Below are 26,823 nucleotides of genomic sequence, written 5' to 3'. Positions count from 1 at the left end.
TAGTGCTCTGGTGGACAAATTTCAAATAAACCAAGCTCTGCTTCACCAAGTTCAACTACAACTCCGCAAGAACCGGTGCAATCTTCTGAGGATGTTGAAGGATTTTCACATTGAGAAAGTGCATTTGAATACCCAACATGGCGCAATCCAAACGACTAATCACAATCGAACTTAGCATAAATTTGGGGGTTCAGGCTAACTTTACACTGCAACTTACAATCAGCAAGATGCAAAAAGTATGAACCATCGGAATTCGTCAAACACCATTATATTCTCCATTGAAATCAAAGCACTTTATCTAACAACTGAGAAAATAAAATTCTACTCTAAGTGAGGAAGGTGAAACCATGCAAGTTTTGAAAAATAACTTAAGTGGACACCATCAGAGAACGATGTTTCACTGTTATTATCTCAAAACTTATCGCAACAATTTCATACAAAGATCCCCCCTCTTACAAATGAGGGGGGTCACCCCTTATATAGGCTTTAGGACATGATTACATGCAAACCCTAATTAGGGTTTTCCCTAAAAGATTCTCCACTCAAGATGCAACAAGGTGGGAATCTCCAATTAATAACCCATCATTCCCATATACAATTAATTCAAAAGTACCCAAAATAGCATCCATTGCCCATTAATGCACCACCTCGTTCAAATTCGCCCAACATGCGTTGAATATTCATCCATGCAAAAATCACCCCATTATGTCATAAATGCTCCATCATTTCCACATGCGGCGGCTTCATGCAAAAAGGAATCTGCCATAAATTCAACATGCAATGACCAGGTTGCCATTTGGTCAAATATTCCGGCAATGAATGCGCCACCATACTGCCATGCGTTCAATAGATCCTCGCTATGCAAATGGACTCTGCCCTCGTATATCCGCTCCTGCACATCTGGAATTGTTGGAGAGGGAAAATTCGATTCAGGAAGAATTTTCTTGAAGTCTCCTCAACTTTCCTTGCTTGAAGAAGGTTATTCATCGATTTTGCACATTTCCTATTTTTTAGGAAAATTTCCAAATTAGGGTTCCACGGTCCAGGAGAGAGAAAATCCTCCTACGAATCCAAATCTGTAAAACTTTTGAAATTTGGATGTGATTTGATGCTCGAGAATGGATTTTTCAATTTTTTCCCTGGAGGGGAAATTTCTTGTTCAGTTCATCCCTGATTCCTTCCTTGCCTTAGAAATTTTATGTTCAATTCATCCTTGGGTGTATTTCTTCCTTGCTTGGAATTTTGTCCCGAAGGAAGGAATTTCCAATACTTAGCCAAATTTTCATCTTCCCTGGAATTCTGTCTTGAAGGAAGGAATTTCTAACACTTAGCCAAATTTTCACATTTCCAAGAATTCCGTCGTGAAGGAAGGAATTTCCAACACTTAGCCAAATTTTCACCTTTTCTGAAATTATGTCCCGAAGGAAGGAATTTCCAATACTTAGCCAAATTTTCATCTTCCTTGGAATTCTGTCCCGGAGGAAGGAATTTCCAACACTTAGCCAAATTTTCACATTTCCAAGAATTCCGTTGTGAAGAAAGGAATTTCCAACACAACGCCAAATTTTCACCTTTTTCAGGAACTCTGTCATGAAGGAAGGAATTTCCAACACTTAGTCAATTTTTCACCTTTCTTGGAATTATGTCCTGAAGGAAGGATTTCCATTACTTTGTGAATTGTCCATGTCTCTTTTTCAACATCCCTATTTTTTAGGGATCCTCCTAAAATTTAGGAGCCAGTTTCATTGGATGAAGAATTTCACCCCGATTCTGAATCTATAAAATTTTCCACATTTGGTCGGGATTTGGTGTCTAAAAATAGGATAATTGAAAATTCGCTCGAGGGGAATTTTGCTTTTTATTCCTTCTTGACTCCTTGGATTCCATGCCTTAGGCAAAATTTCAATTTTTAGCTTGGGTGAAATTTTCACCATGCCAAGGATTCATGGATTTCCCTCCTATGAATGCCTTCTTGAATTCAGCGCCCCAGCCCAGACCTGGGCGCATTTTGGAGATGTCCATGGAGAGGTGGAATTTTCCACTTGTGAATGCATTTCTCATTTTGGCGCCCCAGCCCTGACCTGGGCGCATTTTGGAGATGTCCATGGAGAGGTGGAATTTTCCACTTGTGAATGCATTTCTCATTTTGGCGCCCCAGACCTGACCTGGGCGCATTTTGGCCATGTCCATGGACACATGGAATTTCCATGGAATTTTCCATCATTTCAGGCTCTTCGTCAGGATATATATATGAAATATATGTCTTTTTCCTTACTTATACTTTAAGTTATATTTCATATATATTGTCAGGATGTTTGAGAGTGGTTTCAGTTCCATAGGAATCATAATGCAAGTTCTGGATTTTGGAAGATCTTCCAAATTTCCAGACGTAGTCAAATTTCAGGCCATTTTCGGATCAGGATGACATTGGTGGATTGATGTGAATTTCTGGACTTGGATGATTTTGAATGCTTTCCTCTTCTGGAATAGGAGTTCCAAACTTAACCATTTTTGATCCAACTTGTTTGCCTTCTGACTTTTCTGGATTTAGAAATGGTCTTCACGAACGTTCAGTCTTCAACGTCTTTAGAGATATTCAGCTTTCAGTGTTTTCCTGTGAAGATCCTGCCAAAAATAGATTTTCCCAAATAGTAAGTGTTTCAAAATGTCAAGGTTTGGGCAAAATAGGTCAGAAAAGCACTTACTAAAAATAGAAACTTACTAAAAAAGAACTTACTAAAAATAGTAAGTTTGATTTTTGGCAAAATGGCGACATTCTGGGACTCGAAAAAATCCCTAGAAATAGGGACTTTCTAAAAATAGAAAGTTGCTCCGTTTTGGCTCAAATTTTACTGGGAGGTTCCTTGAAGGGTCCTGATTCCAGTTGTATGTTTAGTTTTTCCAAAACCCTAACAGAAACCCCTAAAATCTAGGACAGAAGGCAAAAACCCTAAAATTCACAAAACGAGTCCTAGACTTAACCGAATTCGCCCAAACAAAAAGCAGATTTAATCAATATGACCCCCAAAACACTTGCAAAGCAGAGAGACTGACGAGATTGCTGCGAATAGAGCACAAAAACGCAAGCCAAAAAACTAGGAGGGCCGAAAAAGAAGGGGGTCCCCATTTGCAATGGGGCGATGTGTGAAAACGTCACAACAGGGCTGAATGACTTTGAGACTCATTCTGTGCCCTTGGGTTTGGTTGAGGAAGATGAAAGATCCCTGATGGATCCCCTTGCTGATCCGCTGCAATTTTTAAAATAATAAACTATATGTTTCCTGTGATTTTGCTGATGGTCTTACAGAATAGAGAGAAGTTGCAGAATGTTTGGTTTCTTTTTGTATTTTTTTGAATATATAAGCAAGTAATGAATAAAGAACAACAAATAAGGAAGGAAGCTGAAACAAGTAAGAACATTCAATTAAATCAGAATTGATACAAATCGTACCAGGCAGATTTCTGATTTATAATATCCAGATTATTCCCTACGCACTGGGGATGTGCTTACATCCAATAATGGCGCCAACTGAAGGGTAGATGATGAACACAAACCAAGAACACCAGCTATGGCTGAATGAAAGTCTTCACCACTTCCAGCGTAAAGTGTACCTGCTGTAATGGTGGCATCAGGCTGAAACAATCACGCCCCAGCTGGGAAATTCAACCACCCTGCTGAAACTGTAATGTCCCCGCTTGGGGATTACCTAATCTAGCCATGAGACGACAATTCTAGCTTAAGGTGAGAGCTGTAATATATTAATAAATACAATTTTATCAAAATTGAATACATTTCATTATAACTTGTAACTCAAATTTTTAAGAATAGTTCGAGAAATAGGACTTATCTTGATAGCTTCCTCTGATGCAAAGATGGTCTTGATCTGTTTATCTTATCTCTCAATTGTTTGTAGCCTTTTTGATATATCGTCGTTAATGCGTTGTATGCTTTCTTCCCAATCACTTATAGCGATGGTGTAGATTTGTTGTTTCTGCAATGATCTCCTCAATTATCGCTTATAGCGTTAAGGAAATTGCTATGACTAATTTGGCTTTGATTGATCTTGTGAATTATAGTAATTCCAAAGGCACTGAGTCTGATATATATTACCGGTAAATATGCATCCAAAGCCCAGGGGCTGTTTCCTCCATAAGAGCCAATCTACAAAGGATGTAATAAGAGAATAAAGATATCCCCCCTCCCTTTGAGAATGGAGTCGATCCCCAATATATAACTTGCAAAGTCAGAGGGTTGTATCTTTTGAGTGTTTAAGAGTTGTCTTTTCAATGGAATGGGTCCCTCTAACAGCCATGCCTTCTATTTAATATTATTAATTTATTTACTTAACATCTTTCCCCTCAATCGCATTTCTTCATGTATAATTTTCAGTGATGACTAATTAACCATAAATCATCCTTTGGGTTGAACTGGTTGTTCTTCCTTAATACGCCCCTTCATTAAGAATGCTTTGCTAATTATTCTGCCAGCAATTTGTTGAAGGCTTTGATCCTCTTCTATGTCCATGTTTCTACCTTGGGATAGCGATTGTTGAGAGGCCCTATGAGTCGAAACAAATTAGACTTTGTTTGAGTCATTCATTTTCATGTCTTCTTATTATGCAAGGTCTTTGAGCGATTGTGTAATTATTATTATAGTGTTGCATCTTATTATCAATATTGGCTCCCTTGTCTTTCTATTGTATATCCTTCTTTGTACGATCTCCTTTGTTCTTCAAACAGTCGATTGCTTTGGTTGACTTGTGCGAGGCTTATCAGTTATAATCATATTCTTTACAAGACGTAGTTGCTGTTATTGATATCAGTCGATCATTGTGGAAGTCCCTTGATTGTGATTGGTATTGCCCATTAACATAACCGTTGATCCTATGTTATGCTCAACAAATCCTCATCGACATGGGATCAGTTAGTTCCTCCTATTAATTGATTGGTGCTTAATCCATACTTGTCATGATGGCTTTATACATATCAAACATTATAATCTCCAATGCAAGGTGTTGTGGTGTTATCATAAAAAACAATCTCAATTACCTCTGTTCTCTCCCATTTATTAGAATCGTTCTGTACCTAACTCGTAAGGAGATGATGACTTGTTTCATATGAACGAAGGTAGGGCTGTCGCCTTTCTTGATAATGTTCTCGTGTTTCATACCAACTAAGATCTTAGCATTTACGGCTAATCATGATCTCTCTTCTGTTTTCCTCTTAACCGGAATAACCATAGCAAGCACTATCTTCAATTAATATTGATATTCATTAGTAGGTTGCTTATTGTTCCATGTTGATGCTTAATCTTGTTTACTTTTAACACATGCTGTGATGATCGGTGATCATGGCTTAATCAATTGATATCATTTGGTAGCGATACTTAATGGAACTGAGTGTTTTTCTAAATATCGTCATCTTCTATGTTATTCCTCCCCCCATCCCCCTTATTCTCCCTATCCCCGTCCCTAAATACTCTGGGATAGTCAGCTATACAGATGCGACTCCTGAGGAGAGGCACCGCTGACAAGAGTCGTGTCTTACCATCGGTCCTCACTGCCCATGGTAACGCGACTCCAAGAGCCGTCGCATAACAAGTATTTGTTAATATTAACATTTGTTATTGATATTACTTTAGAAAGGGTCATTGCCTAATAGACTTGGGAAATTCTTGTTAATATTGATAATTGATTACTAATATCGATATTATTATTATGTTTTTTTTTATATTGTTAGAATTAGAGTTGTTAGAGCTTTATTTATTTAAATTAATTTGACAAGTTTTTGAGTAATTTTTATACAAAGAGAATATAGGGGATAACAGAGATGCATTATAACTGTTTGATAGTTACTATATAGATAATAATAAATAATAATCATATATAACAATAATAATAAATAATAATCATAACAAATAATAATAAACATTAATAATTATATATATTAGAGGAAAATCGTGAAGTCTCATAAATGAGACGATTTTTTCAATATTATTAAATGTTAATTTAATAAATGTTTTAATTATCGTATTTATTTAATCCAATGTCCAAAGAGGGGTTATGACAGAAACCCTCACCAAGCAATCTGAATCTCCACAAGGAATAGCGCATACACTCTGACCAATAATGCCAATGCCAAAAGAATCCACTGCCAATCAATAGCTGAGGGCTACGTCCCAACCAGTACCAATCATGGGGTTTGCGTCCCAGATTGAAGAATTGCTCTACCAGAGCAATATCGCACCAAACAAGTTTTCAATATGTAAAAGATAATGAGAAATTAGGTTTCCTTCTTATATCTCTTTCCTTCCAAATCAAACCCTAAAGATATATGAAAAGTGCGCTTTAATATAAAGTCATATTTCCCAATATTGGGCGCCCAAGTATAGAAAAAACACCACTTTTTCAATATAAAATAACTCCAAGCGCCAAAAGGACCCTGACAAGTGAAAATCATTTAGAAAAGTTCAAGACCTTTCCAATGAGCTATAACACATGGGCATACGAATCCAGATGAAGCCAAAAACCCCTTATTACTCCGAAATGGCTATAGACATAGCCTTATTTAAAATATTAAAACGCTAACTTAGGAAATATTTAAATATATTAAAAATATAACCCAAATAGCTACATAAAGCTCGAAACACACCAAAAGCTTGAAACTAAACCTGTCACCTGTCTGTGACTGATGTCGGAAATCATGGATCAACTGGCAGTCTCATCCCTAAAATCTAGGGATGCTCCTAGAAACTAGGAAACACACCCAAATCTCTTGAAACTGAAATCATTTGAAATGTCATGAATAACCTCACGACTGGCAACTATCACGACCTCCTAAAATTTAGGGATATCCCCTAAAATCTTGGAATTGCTCCAAACTGCCTGTAAAGCCAAAATCCAGTCACTATATGCACTGAATGAGTCCCAATCAACCTCTGCTAGCCTACGAGACTCCAATGATATGCCAACTCCTCCGTCTTTGATGTCCGCTCTAGAAAGGGGACATGACAGAAGATAGTCTCCCGACATCCTATTAAGCTTTCCCATCGGATTCCTAATATGGTTGGGTTTGGAAAATAAGATATGAAATAGATATGAATGATTTTAGGATACTTTAGGATACTTTGAGATTATTTGTATACATAATTTTTTGATATAAATGCTTTGATATTAGTTAATATTGTTTATAAGACCTAAATTAGGATTTTCTCTAAATTGGCATTACAATTATCTTGGACATGTGGTTTGGGATGGAGATGTAATGTCCCTACTAGTTAGAGATCACTGTCCTGCAAAATAGATTGTTAGAACACAACAAAATATATACATAACTAATCTAATTTGTAATTAAAGTTCAATTACTTAATTAACACTAATCTCAATTCTTAAAAAGGATACGAGTGCTGCACTGGGACATGCCCTTAGGCGGTTGTGAAGCTCGCCTTCTTGGAATCCATCTTGGTTCCAAGCCATACCAGGAAATCAAAGGTTAATTCGATTCTTGTCTTAGATGTAACTTCTTACACCCAAGCCATACCAAGAAATCGAAGGTGAATTCAATTCCTGTCTTCGATGTAATTTCTTACACCCAAGCCATACCAAGAAATCGAAGGTGAATTCGATTCCTGTCTTGGATGTAATTTCTTACACCCAAGCCATACCAGGAAATCGAAGGTTAATTCGATTCCTGTCTTGGATGTAATTTCTTACACCCAAGCCATACTAAGGAAGACCATCATATGTGATCAATTCCTTGTCTTGGATGATGCATCTCGTCATCCAAGTCTACCAGAGAGGACAGGCCAGATCCGTCTCTTCTTGGATGAACTTTGTCAACCAAGCCATAACATATATGCATATAGATATTCAGTATATGCTGCCTACTAGGGATTATCATAATCCCTCCATTAGGCTAAGAGAATTTCCTCCCTATATCCTCCATCATATAATCACATTTATATTACATTTTACAATTCATTACTATTTTCCTTTCCATAATTTACGTCTATATTTACATATTCTTTAACCTTTGTAATGATCCTAGATATACATACATATTCTACATGGGTACCTATCTTTATTGCTACATTCATATAAGTAAACATTAGCAATATATGTATTCATAAATATGCACTAATATATATGTGTGCGTGTGGTACACACGTCCACATACATATATATCTTATGACTCTTAAACCCTCTTACCTATACGCAGATCGCAACTTGCTGTTGAAGTTCACAAACTGTAATTGTCGTCTGCAGATGGGAGTCCGTTGTTTGCCTGCAGTCCTTTTGCTTCCTCCCCGTTACACCTTTGTGCTCCATGGAGGCCTTCCTTTATACCCCGTAGAGGGGAGGGTTGCGACCCATCACGGGGTCCCTTCCGCAGGAAGAGGGGTGGCGGTGGTCGCAGCCCAGGTTGCGACCCTTGTCCCACAACTTCTCGTGGGGGGGCCATCGTGGTGTCCTTCCCTGTACCATGACACCGCTTCACTTCCATATTTCGTCTTTATCAATCCTTTTAAATTAATAATACTTTTTTCTATATTGTTTCACATATAAAATTTATTAATATTCTAATCATTTATTTATATTTTAACTTTTATAAAATGAATGATTTAACATAGATAAATGATTCAACATAAATAAATGTTTTAACATAAATAAATGATTTAACATAAATAAATGGTATTTAGTGACTTATTTCTACTTTTAGAATATTGACATTATTTAACCAATTTACATCAGGTGATAAATCTTGGTTTATCACAGGAGAGATATGTATTGATCTGACAAACATAGAAGCATAGTGAATTGATCAAAACCTTCTAATCTTATAGCAACTAAGAGCTTTGTGAGAGCCATGCAATACTTGATGAAGTTTGTCAAGGCTTTCTGTTATATAATGACACCTTTGCATGGCATTACAAGGAATGAAAAGTGTTTCAAATGGGTTAATACTTATTAGGCAACAAAAAGATTTTGAAGAGTTGAAACACAAAATCAAGAATGCACTTGCTCTTGCATTGCCAAATCTACAACCACTAATTGAGGTGGAAGTGACTATGTTCCAAGGGCTGTACTATTGCAAGGTGGTAAACCAATATGTTATCATTCAAACCTTTCCTATGGGGCCGTCCTAAAATACTGCACTTCGGATAAGAAGTTTGTTTTCTTTGGTGCAAGAAATGGAAGCACTACTTGATGAACAAGGAAACAATTATGCATATGGATCATGACCTTTTCAATATTTGTGAACTCAAAACCAAGTTGCAACAAGCTAGGCACTACAAGTGGATGGGGTTATAGTAACAATTCAACTTTGTCATTAAATACAAATGGGGTGTGACCAACAAAGTATTTGATATGTTGTTGAGGCCACCTTATCTTTTAGTTGTTAGCACTCACCATAGAAGCTTATGCGGAGGATTATGGGAAAGATGAAGATTTTGGAGAAATCTACATGCAAACTATGAGAGGTAAAATTGCTGATTTTGAGAAAAATTCCAGTTATTTTGTCCAAGATGGATTGCTTTACAAAATGGGCAAATTATGTTTGCCAAAAGAAAGTGTTGTGTTCTTACGTGAGTTTCATACTTCTAAAGTTGCTAGGCATTTTGGTGTTGCAATGACATTGGTTAACCTCTAAAGGTATGTTTATTGACCATATATACAAATAGATATCTCAAAGTTCATTCGTGTGTGCAAATTGTATTGCATAAGTGAGCTGTACCAATCACTACTGGTACCTTCTAGGCCATGGGAAAGTAGCTCCATGAAATTTGCAGGTGGTTTACCCATGAACCAAAGTAAGTGTGATTATGTTTTTGTGGTGGTGGATTGCTTTAGTAAAATGTGTGTACTTGTTCCCCTGCAAGAAAACACTTAAGGGAAGCTATGCAGCTGATTTTTTTTTAATTGTGTGGGTCCATTTTGGCTTTCTGTAAAGCAATTATCTGAGACCATGATTCCAGATTCTTGGGGAAATTTTGGTGTGCTTTGGGGAAAAAGATGGACACCTGATTTTGAAGCGTTCAACCACTTTCCATTGCAAAACCAATGGTCAAACGTGTAAAAGTTATTGCAATTTCCAATTTAATAAACAAGTTATATGCTAGATAGTGTATTTCTGATTTTTGGTATTATTATTATGTCAATAATATTATCGTCTTTCTTTTCTGCAGGTCTGAAGGAAGAACATGTATCGATTTCAATGTCTTCCTTTTCTTTTGAATGATGTATATATAGCAAGGCAGCCACGATCAAGTGGCACCTTGATCGGACATGTCTTTTAGACATGTCCGACCAAGATGTCACTTGGTCGTGATTGTCTACCGATTCACTTCGGTGTTTATGATAACTAATCGGTGCCATTTGTATATGTTAACAGATCGATATAAACACAACTGAAATGGATCGGTGTAAAAGCAAATGATAATGGATTATAAACACACCCGATAATGAATCGGTGTCAAAGCAAATGATAATGGATTATAAACACACCCGATAATGAATCGGTGTCAAGGCAAACAATAACAATAACTAATAGCATTATATGCTATCGGGTTAATACCCCGATAGCATATTAATGCCGATTCATTAATGAATCGACATTAATATGCTATCGGGTTGCTAGCCCGATAGCATTTAGATCGATGCTTAACTGTGTTAAGTAGGTCGTCGATCTTAATCCATTTTATCCAATATCAATATCATAATCAAGATCAAAGGTTACAGTCTGATAAACATATTCAGTTCGGAAAGCATAAATCAGATAATCTAATAGTATAGATGAGTAGACCAAAACAGAATAGAGGAGATTAACGAGTTAGAAAAATCTTATCTTGCAGAAGCTACTAATGCATTAACACTCCCTCTTAGCTTTGGAAGATAGATAAAGTAACCTGTATCACATTTCTTTTTCCATAATGTCAGTCTCTAAGAATATATATCATCTATACATATGATATGAAGTATCATCAGAACATAATATACAAATATAAAACATCACTCTAAGCATGTGACATAGAGTATCACCTAATCATGTGATATAAAAGATTTATCATTTCATTATGACAAGATATCATCTAAACACGTGATATCAGTATTGTCTAAACATGCAATACTAAGGATAAACATATGAGGATTGTTAGATTCTCATCTTATCCAGGTTGTGATATGTGCACAAACATTTTATACAAATATTTTATCACAACACCATCATGGCACATCCATGACATACCAGAAATCCAATCATGATAACTGGTTTAGAGAATCATAAGATCGTCACCTTATGATGTCTACATACAAGTGTTCATAATTTGAGAGATTGTCACCTCTTAGATATGAACACAGGGGGTGAAACCCAGAATGTCCCAACATGACAAAAGAAGTTTACACATTAAACATCTTATTTACAAAGCAGATTACCTTTGTATCATACCTAAACCTTTTCTGAAGTGATCAACCTTCACTCTGGAAAGTGGTTTGGTCAGAATATCTGCAGTTTGATCTCCTGTGGTAACATATTCCAATTTGATCACATTTTTGTCTACCATGTCTCGCACATAATGGTATGGAATCTCAATATGCTTGGATCTATCATGAAATACTGGATTTATAGAAAGCTTTATGCAGCTTTGGTTGTCACAATGGATGACAGTGGGTTTCATAGGTACACCAAATAGTCCCACAAGCAACTTCCTAAGCCATACTGCTTCTCGAGCAGCCATGGAAGTTGCAATGTACTCGGCCTCGATGGAACTCTGAGCTACAGAAGACTGTTTTCTGCTGATCTGAGATATCATGGCTGATCCTAAACTGAAGCAACACCCTGAAGTGCTTTTCCAATCAGTCACACTCTCAGCCCAATCTGAGTCTGTAAATCCGTGTAGGTCTAGATTGACTTTCTCATATTTGAGACCAAGGTTTAGAGTACTTTCTCATATTGTAAGTATCTCATAATATGTTTCACTACAATCAAGCGAATTTCCTCAGGCTCACACATAAAATGACTTGAGGCATTGACAGCATAACAGATATCTGGCCTTGTATTCACCAGATACATCAGGGACCCAATCATCTGTCTGTAGAGTGTAGGATTAGTGGATTGTGACTCTGCTGCTGCTTCCCTAAGTTTATGTAAATTTGTTTCCATGGGAGATGTCATAGGTCTGCAGTTATGCATTCCGAATCTCTTCAAAATGTCGAAGGTATACTTTCCTTGGTTTAGTATAATATTGTCAGAATTCTGCCATACTTCTAATCCTAGGAAGTAATGAAGGAGTCTTAAGTCCTTCATATCAAATTCTTTGGATAGATCATTCTTGCATTGATCTATAAGATGATCATTTCCTGTGATTAATAAGTCATCAACATATAAAATCAACATTAGCATATCATCTTTATTTCTTTTGTAGTAGAGATTAGGATCTGCATCATTTTTATAGAAGCCTAGTCCTGAGAGATAGGTGTCAATTCTTTCATACCAAGCCCTGGGGGCCTGTGCAAGCCCATAGAGAGCTTTCTTGAGTCTGCACACATGAGACTCTGCATCATAAGTTTCAAACCCTTCAGGTTGCTCTAGCTAGACTTCTTCTGAGATCTCACCATTTAGAAATGCTGTCTTAACATCCATTTGGTCTACCTTCCATCCTTTTGTTGCTGCAATGGCTAATACAGCTCTCACTGATGTATACCTGGCAACGGGTGCAAAGGTTTCTTCATAGTCTATTCCCTCCCTTTGTGAGAATCCTCTGGCTACAAATCTGGCCTTGTGTTTCTCAATACTACCGTCTGCAACATGTTTGATTTTGAATAACCATTTAGACGAAACCACAGATTTCTTGGTTGGCCTAGGAACAATCTCCCGAACATCATTTTTCATAATGGATTGATACTCTTCAGACATGGCATCTTTCCATACTTGATGTTTAAGTGCATCTGATACATTGTTTGGTTCAGTTTTAGAAAGATTATTCATAAGAGCAACATAGCTAGTGAATTTATTAGGTCTTTTGCTTTCCCTGAAGGTTCCTGAAGGAGCAACAAACTTCTGAGCTTTTGCTACAGTCTTGGTGGCCCATAGAGGTCTTTTCTTGAGGTTTTCTTTAGGTGGGTTTGAAGTTTCACCTATGGTTTCCTCAAGATTCTCCCTCTGAAGCTCAGGAGTGGGGTCTTCTTCTATGTTAGGAGTGGGGATATAAATTTCTGGCTCTATTGTACTTAGGGCTCTTTTGAAGGCTAAGTCTTCTTCAAAGATTACATCCCTACTAAGTTCAATATTTCTCTGACCATGTATATATATTCTATAGGCTTTGGATGTTTCGCTATATCCTACAAGTATTCCCCTTTTTCCAGAAGGTTCTAGTTTTAGTCTTTTCTCTTTAGGTACTTGTATATAGACAGGACACCCAAATATCCTAAGGTGGTTGATATCTGGCTTTAGTTTGGTAAATACTTCCTCAGGAGTTTTATCTTCAAGATGTGAGTGAGGACATCTGTTTTGGATATACACAGCAGTGTTAGTTGCTTCTGCCCAAAGATTCATATTTAGATTCTGATCAAGAATCATGGCTTTGGTAGCTTCTACAATTGTCCTATTTTTCCTCTCAGCTACCCCATTTTGTTGAGGATTATAAGGTATTGTTAGCTCCCTCTTAATCCCTGAGTTTTTACAAAAATCTCTAAATAATTCTGATGTGTATTCCTCCTCATTATCAGTTCTTAGGGTTTTGATTTTATTACCCGAGTAGTTTTCTGTCAGTGATTTAAACTCTTTAAACCTACTAAGGATCTCTTCTGATTCTTTACATTTCAGAAAGTAGATCCAAGTTTTCCTAGAGTAGTCATCAACAAATATTACATAATACAGATATCCTCCTAGAGAAGGAGCAGACATAGGTCCACATACATCAGAATGAACTAATTCTAATACTTTGCTTGTTTTCCTAGTACTATTATGGAAGGCACCCTTGATATTTTTACCTAGGGCACATCCCTTGCATGCCTCTGAATGATATTGCTGCAACTTAGGTAAACCTGTGACAAGGTTTCCCATAGATGACAAAGCTCTATAATTTAGGTGGCCTAGTCTTCTATGCCAGACCTCATTTGCATTTGTTGCTTCGTGAATCAGGGCTAGGTTGGGCTCTCTGCACATCTCATACAAATAGCCTTGTCTTTGACCAATGACTTTAGCTTTCTTGATGTAAGAATTTTTCGGCCAAGCCAACACCTTGTTCTCCATGAATGTTACTTTGTATCCGTTATCTTCTAGGGCTGATATGGAGACTAGATTTCTCTTGATGCCGGGGACATACAATACTCCTTCGAGTTGCAATGATATACCTGTCTTTAGTTTGATGGTGCAGGAACCAATTCCTCTAACTGGATGTGAGGAATCATCTCCGATGGTTACTTCCTCTTCATTATCGTCTGTCATGGAGTCTAGCACTTCTCTAAACCCTGTAATGTGTCTGGATGAACCACTGTCGATCACCCAGGAGTTGGACTTATTTGATGCATGGCTTGTAAGTGCTGAGTAGAGGACATAGTTCTGGGAGTTATCTTCTCTTTTAGATTTTCTTGCTCTGGCAAATGTGGCTTGTTTGGCTCTCTCTGGACATTTTGCAACAAAGTGCCCGAACTTTTCGCACCTATAGCATTGAATCTGTGATAGGTCTCTCTTTGAAGTGTTCTTGCCTTGATGACTCTTCCTTTTCCTAAATTGCTTCTTCTTAGTTGTCTTATTTGTGTTAGTATTTAGGACTTGAAGGTCTTCATCTATGTTCCTTTGTTTTACTCCCATCTTGTTCAATCTTGATTCTTCTTGGAGACAATCGTCCCTTAATCTTTCAAACTTAGGATATTTGGACCTTGCACTGATGCCTTGGACGAATGTACTCCATCCACTAGGCAACCCATCTAGAGCAATAAGTGTTAACTCTTTGCTTTTGATCTCGTAATCCAGAGTTGCTAGTTCATCTCTTAGAGTTGATATCCGCATAAAGTAGGCGTTGATTGGCTCCCCCTTGTTCATGGTGATATGATTTATTTCTCGTTTTAATGCCAGAGTTCGACTTGCATTCGATATCTCAAATGTGCTTTCAAGTGCTTTGAACATTTTATAGGCTATCTGATGTTTTCTTATGATGGGCATTATGTTGTTTCTCACTCCATCAACTATTATTTTGATGGCTTTTTCATTTCCTTCATTCCATGCGGTTTTGTCAGGTTCATTTTCAGGTTGATCATTTTTACTTTGAAAAAATGAATCTACTTTGTTTTGTTTTAGGATCATATGGATTCTGAACTTCCAAGCTGAAAAATCATCGCGACCTCCAAGTCTGTCTTCGAATCTGATAGCGCTGGCCATTGGAGAAATGTGATGTAGTATATAACCTTGTTCTTAAATTATTCACAAAATTGAATAGCCTCAAGTTCGATCAACTTGGCTTTGATACCATGTAAAAGTTATTGCAATTTCCAATTTAATAAACAAGTTATATGCTAGATAGTGTATTTCTGATTTTTGGTATTATTATTATGACAATAATATTATCGTCTTTCTTTTCTGCAGGTCTGAAGGAAGAACATGTATCGATTTCAATGTCTTCCTTTTCTTTTGAATGATGTATATATAGCAAGGCAGCCACGATCAAGTGGCACCTTGATCGGACATGTCTTTTAGACATGTCCGACCAAGATGTCACTTGGTCGTGACTGTCTACCGATTCACTTTGGTGTTTATGATAACTAATCGGTGCCATTTGTATATGTTAACAGATCGATATAAACACAACAGAAATGAATCGGTGTAAAAGCAAATGATAATGGATTATAAACACACCCGATAATGAATCGGTGTCAAAGCAAATGATAATGGATTATAAACACACCCGATAATGAATCGGTGTCAAGGCAAACAATAACAATAACTAATAGCATTATATGCTATCGGGTTATTACCCCGATAGCATATTAATGCCGATTCATTAATGAATCGACATTAATATGCTATCAGGTTACTAGCCCAATAGCATTTAGATCGACGCTTAACTGTGTTAAGCAGGTCATCGATCTTAATCCATTTTATCCAATATCAATATCATAATCGAGATCAAAGGTTACAGTCTGATAAACATATTCAGTTCGGAAAGCATAAATCAGATAATCTAATAGTATAGATGAGTAGACCGAAACAGAATAGAGGAGATTAACGAGTTAGGAAAATCTTATCTTGCAGAAGCTACTAATGCATTAACAAAACAAAAATGGTAAACTGAACTCTAGTGCAGCTCTTGAGGGTGTACAATCAGAGATACACAAAATCATGGGATGAGAATTTAGTGTACATGCAACATTCTTACAATATGGTAGTCCACACTTCTACATATTTCTCACCTATTGAGGCATGTTATGGTAATCTTCCACATAGCCCTTTGGAAGTTGCCGTGGGACAGTAATATTCAAACAAGGAACAAGTGGATTCCGAGGTTCACAATGCTGAAGAATTCATCTAGCTGATTCAGCAAGTTCATCTCTGTGGTTTTTATGAGATGCTGAGAGAAGTGGCATGATCAGCATAGGACTGAGAATAAATTTTAGGTTTGAGGTTGTGTTGGGTATACATGGGTAAGGAAAGACTCCAAGGACAAGTAAGGAACGTGAAGCATTTTAGATATGGCCCATTTCAGAATTATAGAGTAGGTGGGTAAGAATGCTTTTCGTTTGGATTTTCCTCTTTCTATATGAATGTATTTGGTGTAATGAACAATGAGAACTTGTTCAAGTCTTCAATGTTTGATGAAGAAGAAGGCTTGTTGTTGCTTCCAATGGATGATATTGGTTTGCACAACCACAAAGAGTCGGAGAAGATGTACTTAAGAAGGATAGGAGGTTGCATGGAGGAGAGCAAGAAAATTATTTAGTTGATCTAAGGGGTGACCACCCAATAAAAGAAATGTCATTGCTTTATGGTTGTTAAGTAAAAATTTCTTCTTTAGATGTGTTTTTGAGCTTTCGGCGACCAAAATCTTCGTAAGTGGGGAGGTGTAATGTTTAAATTGGATCAAGAAAAGTTGTTGGAGCAACAAATGTTGTCACTTCAATCAAAAGTTGTTTAAGATTCATTTTCCCTTGGTTTGACAGTTTCAAGGCCAACGGTCTGTTCTAATTTCTTAATGCTGAAGATGACCTTGTGGTGGTCTAGAACTCTTGAGGAAATCAGAAAACAAGGGAGTAGGTAAAGAAACAGAGTCATTTTCAGTTAGCAATAAAATCATTGATTTCTGACAGGAGATGATTTTGTAGTTGCTGGTTTTCAACAGTTGGCAATTGTGTAACCACCCCAATGATTGTGTAACTGTGTCAATGGTTTGTACTCACTTTGATGGTTATGTAACTGTTGGTTGCTGAAAACAACAGTTTTGTCATTCTTTGTTGTGATGTAGGAGAATGGTAGTAGGTTATTTCTCTTCCACTTCCAAATGATTGTTTGGTGGGAAATGCCGGAATTGAAGCATGAATGGCATAAAAAAAAGCAAGTGCAATGTTCCTGGGCTGGCACTTTGGGGATTTGATCCTTGTTGTGTTGGAACTTAGAGCTGCTGGTTAAGGCACATGTTTTTCATAGAATTGTGGTTATGTGGTGGACATGGGGCTGTAATGTCCCCTCTTCCTAGTCAGTATCAGTATTCGGGATCAGTCTATTAACAGGTCCTTGTAGATTGATAGGAGGGATAGAGGACACTGGATTTGGCGTTTATTCTCCTGTTTCAGATGGCACGCTAGAGTAAACTTGGTGGAATCAGTTAATAGTTATATTATCACCAAGTTGCCAGTTTAAAAGTACATTAAAATCAAGCAAAACACCTCCTAAAAGTGACTTAAGTCTAGAGGGAGAGTGAGGTGCCTCCTTGCTAGATGCCCTCAAGGAGAGAGAGAGTAAATAATGAAAAAAGTTTTTAAAAAAAAGCAATTGAGTGAGATATTACAAGAATTAAATAATCTCAAGGTTTAAGGGGGTATAAGTGAATATTAATGAAAAGGCAAATTCAAGACATGTTTAAGTGGATGCCCCTTGGAGGAGAGAGGAAAAAGCACGTGAAAAAAAAGTTTTATGAAATACATTAGTGAGTTTATTAAACATTACATAAACTAAAAAATATAATATAAATGGGCTAATGATGGAAACCCTAATTAGAGTGTAGCATTTGTAGGATGTTAAAAGGGCAACTTGGAAATCGAAAGAGACATGTTATTGTTGTTATGTTACCTTGCCTCCTTAGAGGAGCTTGCTGGATGAGGTTTGAGGTGCTTGTGAAGATGAAAATTTCATCTTCACGAGTAATCACACTTGCAGTTGTGCAAGACCAACCATGACTGTGCAAGGAGATCGTATCTGCAGGGATTTCATTTGGGCTTCAAAGAAATCAGTTTTGAAGTGATTCACTGGTTGTGGCTGAATGAGGTGCCTTTTTTTAGGACAACCCTCTCTTGGCATATATGGAGCAAGGCAAAGCCATTACCCTCATGGTTTGGTGTTGGTTGTACTAGGTTTTCATCAGCGGTTAAGTTGGAAACAGTTTTTGTTTGAGTTTCCAAGTTTTTTTGAGATTTTGAATCAGATTTCTGAGTGAGGTGCTTGCTTGCGAGGCTGACCCCTCTTGGACAGCTTTCGAGCCTAAGGAAAGCATTGCATATGCTATTTAGTGTTGTTACCAGTCAATTTCATCTTCTCTAGTGGAAAAGGCAGTTTTGGTTGCTGGATTCGAAGGATTTCAGGGGTTTGTGGAGTAATTTTCTGAGTCAGCTGCCTACTTGTCTAGCTGACCCCTTGCTAGGCCATATTTGAGACTATTTTAATACTGCCCAGCCTTTGGGTTGCAAGGCTCTATCATTGACAACAGTTCATTCAATTATTTCGCCATATTTCAAAGGGTTTGAGTGATTACAATAGCAAAAATCAGAACTACATCAGACCATATCAGTTCTTGCAAATGAAGTGGTTCTAGGGTCAAGCACCTAATTTTTGGAGACACATTTGTACACTTTTGGGTGCTTAAAACAGACTATACATTTGGAAATAGTTTGGGAGTGGAAAGGACGGATTTGCAGCTGCTGCAACTCATTTTCTGAGTGACCTATGTGGCTGCCACCTTCAGAATCAGATCTGCAAACAACTCATTTAGTCCATTCTCCTTATCTTATTTGCCTTGTAAAGGGTCATGTTTCACATCCTAAGTTAGAGCTATCAGACGGGTACGTTCCCTTCCAATTGTACTTTTAAACTTTAAGTTGTTAAGATTAAATCACCAGTAGTTGCAGTCTGATTTCTATATCAGACCTGAAACTTTTTTAATCAGGTCTATGATAGTGATGAAATAGTTTATCCAAGGTTGAGTTATCATATCACTTGATTGCAATGTAGAAGTACTTGTTACTATTGTTGTTTATTCATTGAAAAACTCTTAAATCTTCATACACTCACAAAAAATAAGTGTATAAGTACCAGACCAAAGTTTAGAAGCAGTTCATAGTGCCCCACACGAGGGTGGGAAATTACAAGAGCTTTGATTCAGATGCTGCCAGCTCAATTATAATCCTTGGGACAATTTTCCTCTTCTATTTGACTGTGTAGAGTGATTGAGAAGTTCTATAGTCATACTCAGTCTTGCTGGATTTTTACCCCATTTGAGGGTTTCTCTAGGGTAAACACCGTGTCATAGTCATTGTCATGTGTCTTGTGGCATGTTTTCAGTTTACTGATGCTCATGGCTGCATTTTGGAGTTAATACAAACGGCATTGAAGTTAGTTTCAAGTATTTTCTCTTAATATGCACCTAATTCTAGATTGTATGGTGCTGGTATTTAGTATTCACAAACTGTGGAACTGCATAGTGGAATCTCCCCTTCAGTTTTCAAATCGTAGATGATATTGGCTTCTTAACTCCATATTATTTTTTCTTATAGTTCCTAGTTATATCCTTTGCAATAAATTGGGGTTGATCAGTCTTGGAGATCATTCTTCAATTGCACTTATGCTCTATGAGATTGCATGTGTTAGTATTCTTTTTCAGGAATTAGCTGCATTGGTATGGAGTCAGTCTTGTCAACGCATATTTGTTTTTCATATAGTTCCTAGTCATATCCTTCGTGATAAAATTGGGGGTGATCAATCTGGGAGATTATTCTTCAATTACAATGGTATTCTATGAGATTGTATTTATAAATATCATTTTTTGGGAATCAGCTACATTAGTATGGCCATAGTCAGTCAGTGATCCATATATCATAAGTAGATCTTCACAAGATATGAGCATCAAAGGTCTAGTTGTCACTCATTTCATTGTGTCTTGTGGCATGTTTTCAGTTTACTGATGCTCATGGCTGCATTTTGGAGTTAATACAAACGGCATTGAAGTTAGTTTCAAGTATTTTCTCTTAATATGCACCCAATTCTAGATTGTATGGTGCTGGTATTTAGTATTCACGAGCTGTGGAACTGCATAGTGGAATCTCTACTTCAGTTTTCAAATCATAGAGACTGATATTGGCTTCTTAACTCCATATTATTTTTTCTTATAGTTCCTAGTTATACCCTTTGCAATAAATTGGGGTTGATCAGTTTTGGAGATCATTCTTCGATTGCACTGATGCTCTATGAGATTGCATGTGTTAGTTTTCTTTCTCAGGAATTAGCTGCATTGGTATGGAGTCAGTCTTGTCAACCCATATTTGTTTTTCGTATAGTTCCTAGTCATATCCTTTATGATAAAATTGGGGGTGATCAATCTTGGAGATTATTCTTCAATTACAATGGTATTCTATGAGATTGTATTTATAAATATCATTTTTTGGGAATCAGCTACATTAGTATGGCCATAGTCTGTCAGTGATCCATGTATCATAAGTAGATCTTCCCAAGATATGAGCATCAAAGGTCTAGTTGTCACTCATTTCATTTAGGTTATGCTCATATAGTGAAGCGCTGGAGTTCATCATTCTAATACTATTCTGGCTCAAGCATATATACCATGTAGTTTACCCTACAGTCAGGACCTCTTATATTGCTACCTGGTTTGCCAAACATTCAGCAAGTATTTTTCCTTATATTTTGAATCTCTCAGCTCTTTCATTCATGACATTTCGTGTCTGCAGTGATTCATTATGTAATATCATTTATTGGGAACCAACTCTGTTATTATCAAGTCAATTTTATGATCCATATTTCATGAGTAGTACACAAGAGCCCGCCTCTTATGATAATGAATGGTTCATTTGGGAGTCAATACCTCTAGTAGATAGCATTTGTTTACATATGGTCATGCTCTAATTTTTTCAGTAGATTCAGAAATCAAAGGATTCTGGATGTTCTTTAGATAATACATAAATAATGTGAGCCAAAACTCAAAGATAAATGAAGTGGTGATATTTATTTTCTCAAGCATTTATTTCTCTCTTTCTCTTTCATGATGGTATTAGACTCACTTTTGTGAGATACATCTCTTACTACTTTTTATGTTACCCAAACTAATGCTGCTTGGAAGTTGCCCCTATACCTTAAGAAGGCAGCTACTTTCAGATACCTAGCACCATGGGGGACTTGCAACATCATCAAATGGATTTCTTCCTTCTTTGAACTTATATCAACCACTGGGGAAAGGGAGTGGCAGAGGCAGGGGGTCAAACACTTGTTAGCTAGGCAGTCACTGGAACACGTGGTATACATCTGTGAGATGGCCCTTCCTCTATGACTGGCTATGTCATTTTATAAATGTTAGTTTTGGACCTGACATAGAAGGTTAGCTACTCTTCATTGTACACCATCTAGACAATATGGGCAGACAACATTGCTAATTTTCTCTCTGTGCCTAGGGGATTCTGAGATGTTAGAAGATGTGTTGGGAAAAGTTTTCTGCTTTCTCATAAGATAATTTAGTTGGGCCCTCTTAGCCTAGGCGATTCGAAGGATAACATCAGATTTTGTGTTGGCCCCATTGTGGAGATCGAAGATAATTTGGGCCGTTCTTCCATTTTTGACAGAGACTGGACATCTAGAACCTTTTTCCTTGTCATTTCCCTTTCTTGTCTCTATTGGAAGTTATCATTTAGTATGGGAGAATCTTTTCTTATAGCTGTTTTGTACTAAATGGCATAATATAGAGCTGTCTAGGGTTTAACCTTACATGTTTGGGTTTACCTTACTGATATTAGATTCTGTTGCCACTCAGAAATAATTCTAAATTTAATTTTAAATATTTTATGTCTGGTTGGAGTCCCTTTAGCATTCCCAACTAGCTATTTTAATTCTACATTTATTTCTTTCTTCCAATTCAAGTGTAAAGATAACTTGGCTCGATTTGTTCTAAATGATAAGAAATAGCAGTAAAATTGGGTTATTGTTATAAGTCAGTATTGTGTTCTGAAGGATTCAGCTTGCTTTTAAAGAAATGTTCAAACCCATTCTTTGAAAAATTAGTTTGGTGTCTAGTTTAGAGGCCTAATGTTTAGCTTGAAATTTGGTTTGTACTGTTTGATTTTGTAGGATATGCTTTCTTGGTAATTTAATGCTAGAGAGAGCGTGTGCTATCAGCTTGATGTTAAACTTTTGTTAGATGCAACTTTCAATGCTATGACGAGATCTATAGTTTTGAACAGTTCAAAAGGCTACAGACCAAGGTTTTTACACATGGAGTATGCATAACATTGTAACAATTGTGCTTCAAATTTTACTTAAGTGGATATTCCTTGTATAGTTTAAGATCCTGTTTTGAAGACCATTTTTGACATATATATTTATATTTTTGAAGCAAGACATGACATCTAGGAGAGGTAAAGATATTTACTTAACTCTTTGCCCTATCTAGAAAATAGTTGCATTAGATAGACTACATCATTGATTATGTTGGTATATATTCGTAGTGTAGTTCACATACTCAGACTTGATGGACCCTAAATTTCTAACTTGAAAAATTACTCAAATTTCTAAAAAAGCACAACTTTAAAGCAAAATTCAGTTACAAAATGCATCCAATGATTCTATAAAATTTTGGAGAGGTGTTTTCTATTAGATTTGAATACATAGAGAGTACACAATTGCATCATCGCGCAAATACAATGGCTAGTTGATAAATATCATGAATTTATGATTATTGTCTTTGAAAATCATCATCATAAATTGCACATCTTAGCAAGTTACAAATTACATGTTACAATTTCCTCCTTTGTACTCTAGTGAAAAATTGAGGAGTCTTTTCCTTGCAGTCGGTTGTGATTCCCCGCTTGACCTAGAAGGCTGCACCTATGGCTTCACCCTACTACTAGATGGCCTTGACTCCTATTCCATATCAATATCATCGAATCCAATCTCTCCTACTTTTACCATATCAACATCCTCCATAGCTTGCCACTTGAAATAAACAATCTCTTCCTCTATACACAAGGAATTACTAAAATAATATTGTAACATTTCTATAATGGTCATTTAGTTAGTTTAGAATATTTCCTTTTCGTCTTTCTTTTCTATTTTAGAAACTTTGTTTGTAGTTTATCTATGTAAGGAGCTATAATCTCCTTTTTTAAATATTGAAATATCATTTCATGGTATTAGAGTGGGTTAAGTTTTTTGTTGAATTTAAAAAAGTAAAAATTTGTGGCTTCTACCTATAAATTTTTTGAATTGATTTTTTTATGAAAAAAATTGTGGGTGAAATTTGAAGGGTTTCCTTGAATTCACAGAAGGGTTTGAAAAATCGTGGATCATTCTTTTACAAAATCGAGGGTTATTTGTTCGTGATTTTTGAGTTGTGACTTCAACTCTGCAAAATTGCGAGGGCATTCTTGTTGCAAATTGTCGCGGATTTTTGCATATGTTCACATGAAGAAATTGCGGGCTTTCTTGCGGCACATTTGGGTTGTACCTGCGTTGCTGGTTTCTCATTTACACAGGGTTCGTTTCTCAATGTGACGGGATTGCAGGTTTATTTTTCTGCTCACAAAAATTGCGCAATGTTAAAGTTTTTATTTTGGGCGTCGTTTTCATCTTTGCTAATTCCATGAAGGTTCGTTTTGTCCTCTTTGATGAAGGATGGGTTTTATAGATGCATGATTTTCAGATGGGATTGGTGAAAGTTTTACCATGCGAAGTCTATTCTTTTGTCGCACTAAGGTATTTTTTATTCTATATCTATTCTCCTCGTGACAGGCCTGTTGAATATCACAACAAATCTGATGAAACTTCTGAACGAGTTTTGTTGGCGGGTTTTGCGTGGTTTTTCTCAAAAAATTGTGTGATTTCAACATTGCATCGAGGGTTTGCTGATTTTTCCATAAAATCATGGTTTCTTGCAGATTGTTTTGGGTCACACCTAGGGTTTTTAGGGCGAATGGTGTTCTTTTGCAAAAGTTTTTGACGGTCTTTTTGCAAAATCGTGGGTGTTGGTTCTTTTGACGGCCTTTGGCAAATTCCTGTTCTTTTAGAACTTTGAAGCTTTTTGAGAAGCTGATCTTGGTTTTCGTGTCTTTGGATAGCGGGAAGGGTAGCTTTTTTACCCGACATCATGTTGGAGGGATTGTGGTAACTTGGTCAGCGAGGTGCCATTGATTTGACTTATTGCACTTTTTTGTGTTAATGGTTTCAAACAAACTCTAGTTGTGCTTATGGTTAGAATTGCTACTAGGTTGAGAAAAAATTTGAAGGGCCAAATTTTTGAAGATTTGGGATATTTCCATCCCAATCTTTCGACCAAGAATTTACAAATAAGATATTCAATAGTTTTACAGGAAACAATATTTTGTTTACTACTCTCTTTGATAAAATGAATACGTGAATTAATAATAGAGATGACAATGCAAACCCAATATAGGAGTAAAGTATATCTTTAATTGCACCCGAAATTATTATAGACGAAGACTAGATATGGTTAGCCAAGGATCATAGTCGATTTGACTAGAGCTTACTATTTTCCTTGATGATACATAATCTATTTAAAAGTCCCAATAGTTTCCAAGAGGAACACAACTGTTGACCAATTGACGCTTATCGAATAACCAATATTATTGAAACATAATAATAGGCATTGTACACTAACAACATAACCTCTAGAAAGAAAAAGTTGTGTTTTAGATGACAAGGAATATTAGGGAAGACTTCCCAAATTGATGACAATATTGTAGATGAAGACTAGTAGACAAACTTGGGAGTGTACTTTGTAAACTCGAACCATACTTGGCAAATCAAATGAGTTCGGTAGGGGTCCAAGGGTAATGCCCCCAGTGAGGTCGAGGAGCAACGCCCCTTGTGGGGATCTGAGAGTAGCACCCCTTGTGGGTGTTTGGGGTAGTGCCCCTTATGGGGTTTGGGGGAAGCACCCCTGGCACGCTCTATAGCAATATAGGTGAGTTTGAGGGATGGACCCCCACCACCAAGCCCAAATTAAGACCTTCAAAACCACATAGACCTTCATGGTACACATCATTTTCATGATTTTTTCAAGAGGTCAAAAATAATGCTAACAAGACAATATGGTATTAATGCTTTAGATCAACTTCTTTGCACAAAGTGGTTATAGTAATTGACTAGCAAAATGTCGTTGCTGAAGCCAAAAACCTTGTCATTGTACACTGATGGAGTCTGGATTTGCACTTAATCAAGACATGCAGGGTCATATGGTGGAAGTGAAAGGCATCGAGTTGTTAGTTCATTATACAATGCAGATGGAGGGAGGTTGGTGATAGTTGCAAAATGAGTGTCATACGATGCAAGGATGTCACTGTATAATGTCATTGGATGCAAATACAAACTTATCTCATTGTATAGTATGGACTCTTGGCCATTTGATATAGACAAAGAAATGGAATAGTCGTACAATGTAGTTGAATGAATGAAATAGTCATACAACGCACACCGAGGTATAATGTGGTTGTACAAATAGTTCTTTTCTCGCTATGCAAATGAATTTGCTAGTAGAACATGCTTTAATATTTTCTCCTTTTCTGTTCCAATATTTCCTTATTTTCTAATTTTCTTTTACTTTTTTTTGTAAATTTCGCATGAAATTAACTTAAGTTGACAAGTATTTGTATGCTCTAGGTTAAATAATTTACTCTTAGTACTTTGAGACATATTGTTAGTATTTTTTCATTCTTCTGCAATGTTGGATACCTCTATTGGATCCTTTTGCAAATCGTGGACTGCATCTTGTACACACAAACTATCCATTTTTTAAACTCATTCTTACTTGGTCGCATATCATCAAAAATCCCGGTTCATCTTTTTTGATCTCAGTAACTTCAATAAAATTACAATTTGATGAAAATACTTCATAATCTTCCATTTTCCAATGAAATTGGCCACAAAGAGAATTTGTTTTATTCGGCGAACATGACCAGAAGTCCATAATTCCTTCACCATTTGGTTCCATTGGCTCTTGATTCTTCATCCATTCTTCTCCAAAATCTGAATTTAACAAATTCGAGGAGGCTGCTTCCTCACTGATTGCTTGAAACATCAATTAATCATATTTGACCCTTGTTCTCAATGGAGATTGTATTCTTTTTTCAATTGTGGTTGACTTTGGCTGCTACCAGCCAACCTGGACCCAACAATGCATCATATGCTTTATTCCATGGTTTGCAAACTCTGCGAGTACTCTTTGAGCTGCCGAGTAGTCTATTTTTTTTCTGTAGCGACTTTTTACAAGTTTAACTCTTTCGTTTTTATAGACATAGGAAAAAAGTATGTGAAAATGCTGATACATGTAAAAACACTAGTTAAAATGCGTTTTTCAGACATTGTTTTGCGATAAAACCATGCATT

The 26,823-nt window shown here is 36.7% G+C and overlaps 1 protein-coding gene across 5 annotated transcripts in view; it reads left to right on the top strand.

Annotated features, from left to right (window-relative positions):
• The window catches only part of LOC131077806 (oxysterol-binding protein-related protein 1C), a 213,769-nt gene that overhangs the window by 41,826 nt on the left and 145,120 nt on the right, over positions 1 to 26,823 (top strand). Inside the window, exon 1 of one of the 5 annotated variants that reach the window (XM_059212095.1) lies at positions 24,130 to 24,174. The exons of the other annotated variants lie outside the window; for them this stretch is intronic. Within the exon in view, the coding sequence (XP_059068078.1) occupies positions 24,145 to 24,174 (30 nt within the window). The 5' untranslated portion in view covers positions 24,130 to 24,144. Of the gene's footprint in view, positions 1 to 24,129; positions 24,175 to 26,823 lie in introns of those variants that run through there. 5 annotated transcript variants of the gene reach the window in all.

This window comes from Cryptomeria japonica, chromosome 10 (genome assembly GCF_030272615.1).
Source record: "Cryptomeria japonica chromosome 10, Sugi_1.0, whole genome shotgun sequence".
Lineage (NCBI taxonomy): Eukaryota > Viridiplantae > Streptophyta > Pinopsida > Cupressales > Cupressaceae > Cryptomeria > Cryptomeria japonica.
The sequence above is the reverse complement of the archived record's forward strand: the minus strand, read 5'-3'. Positions and strand labels throughout refer to the sequence as shown.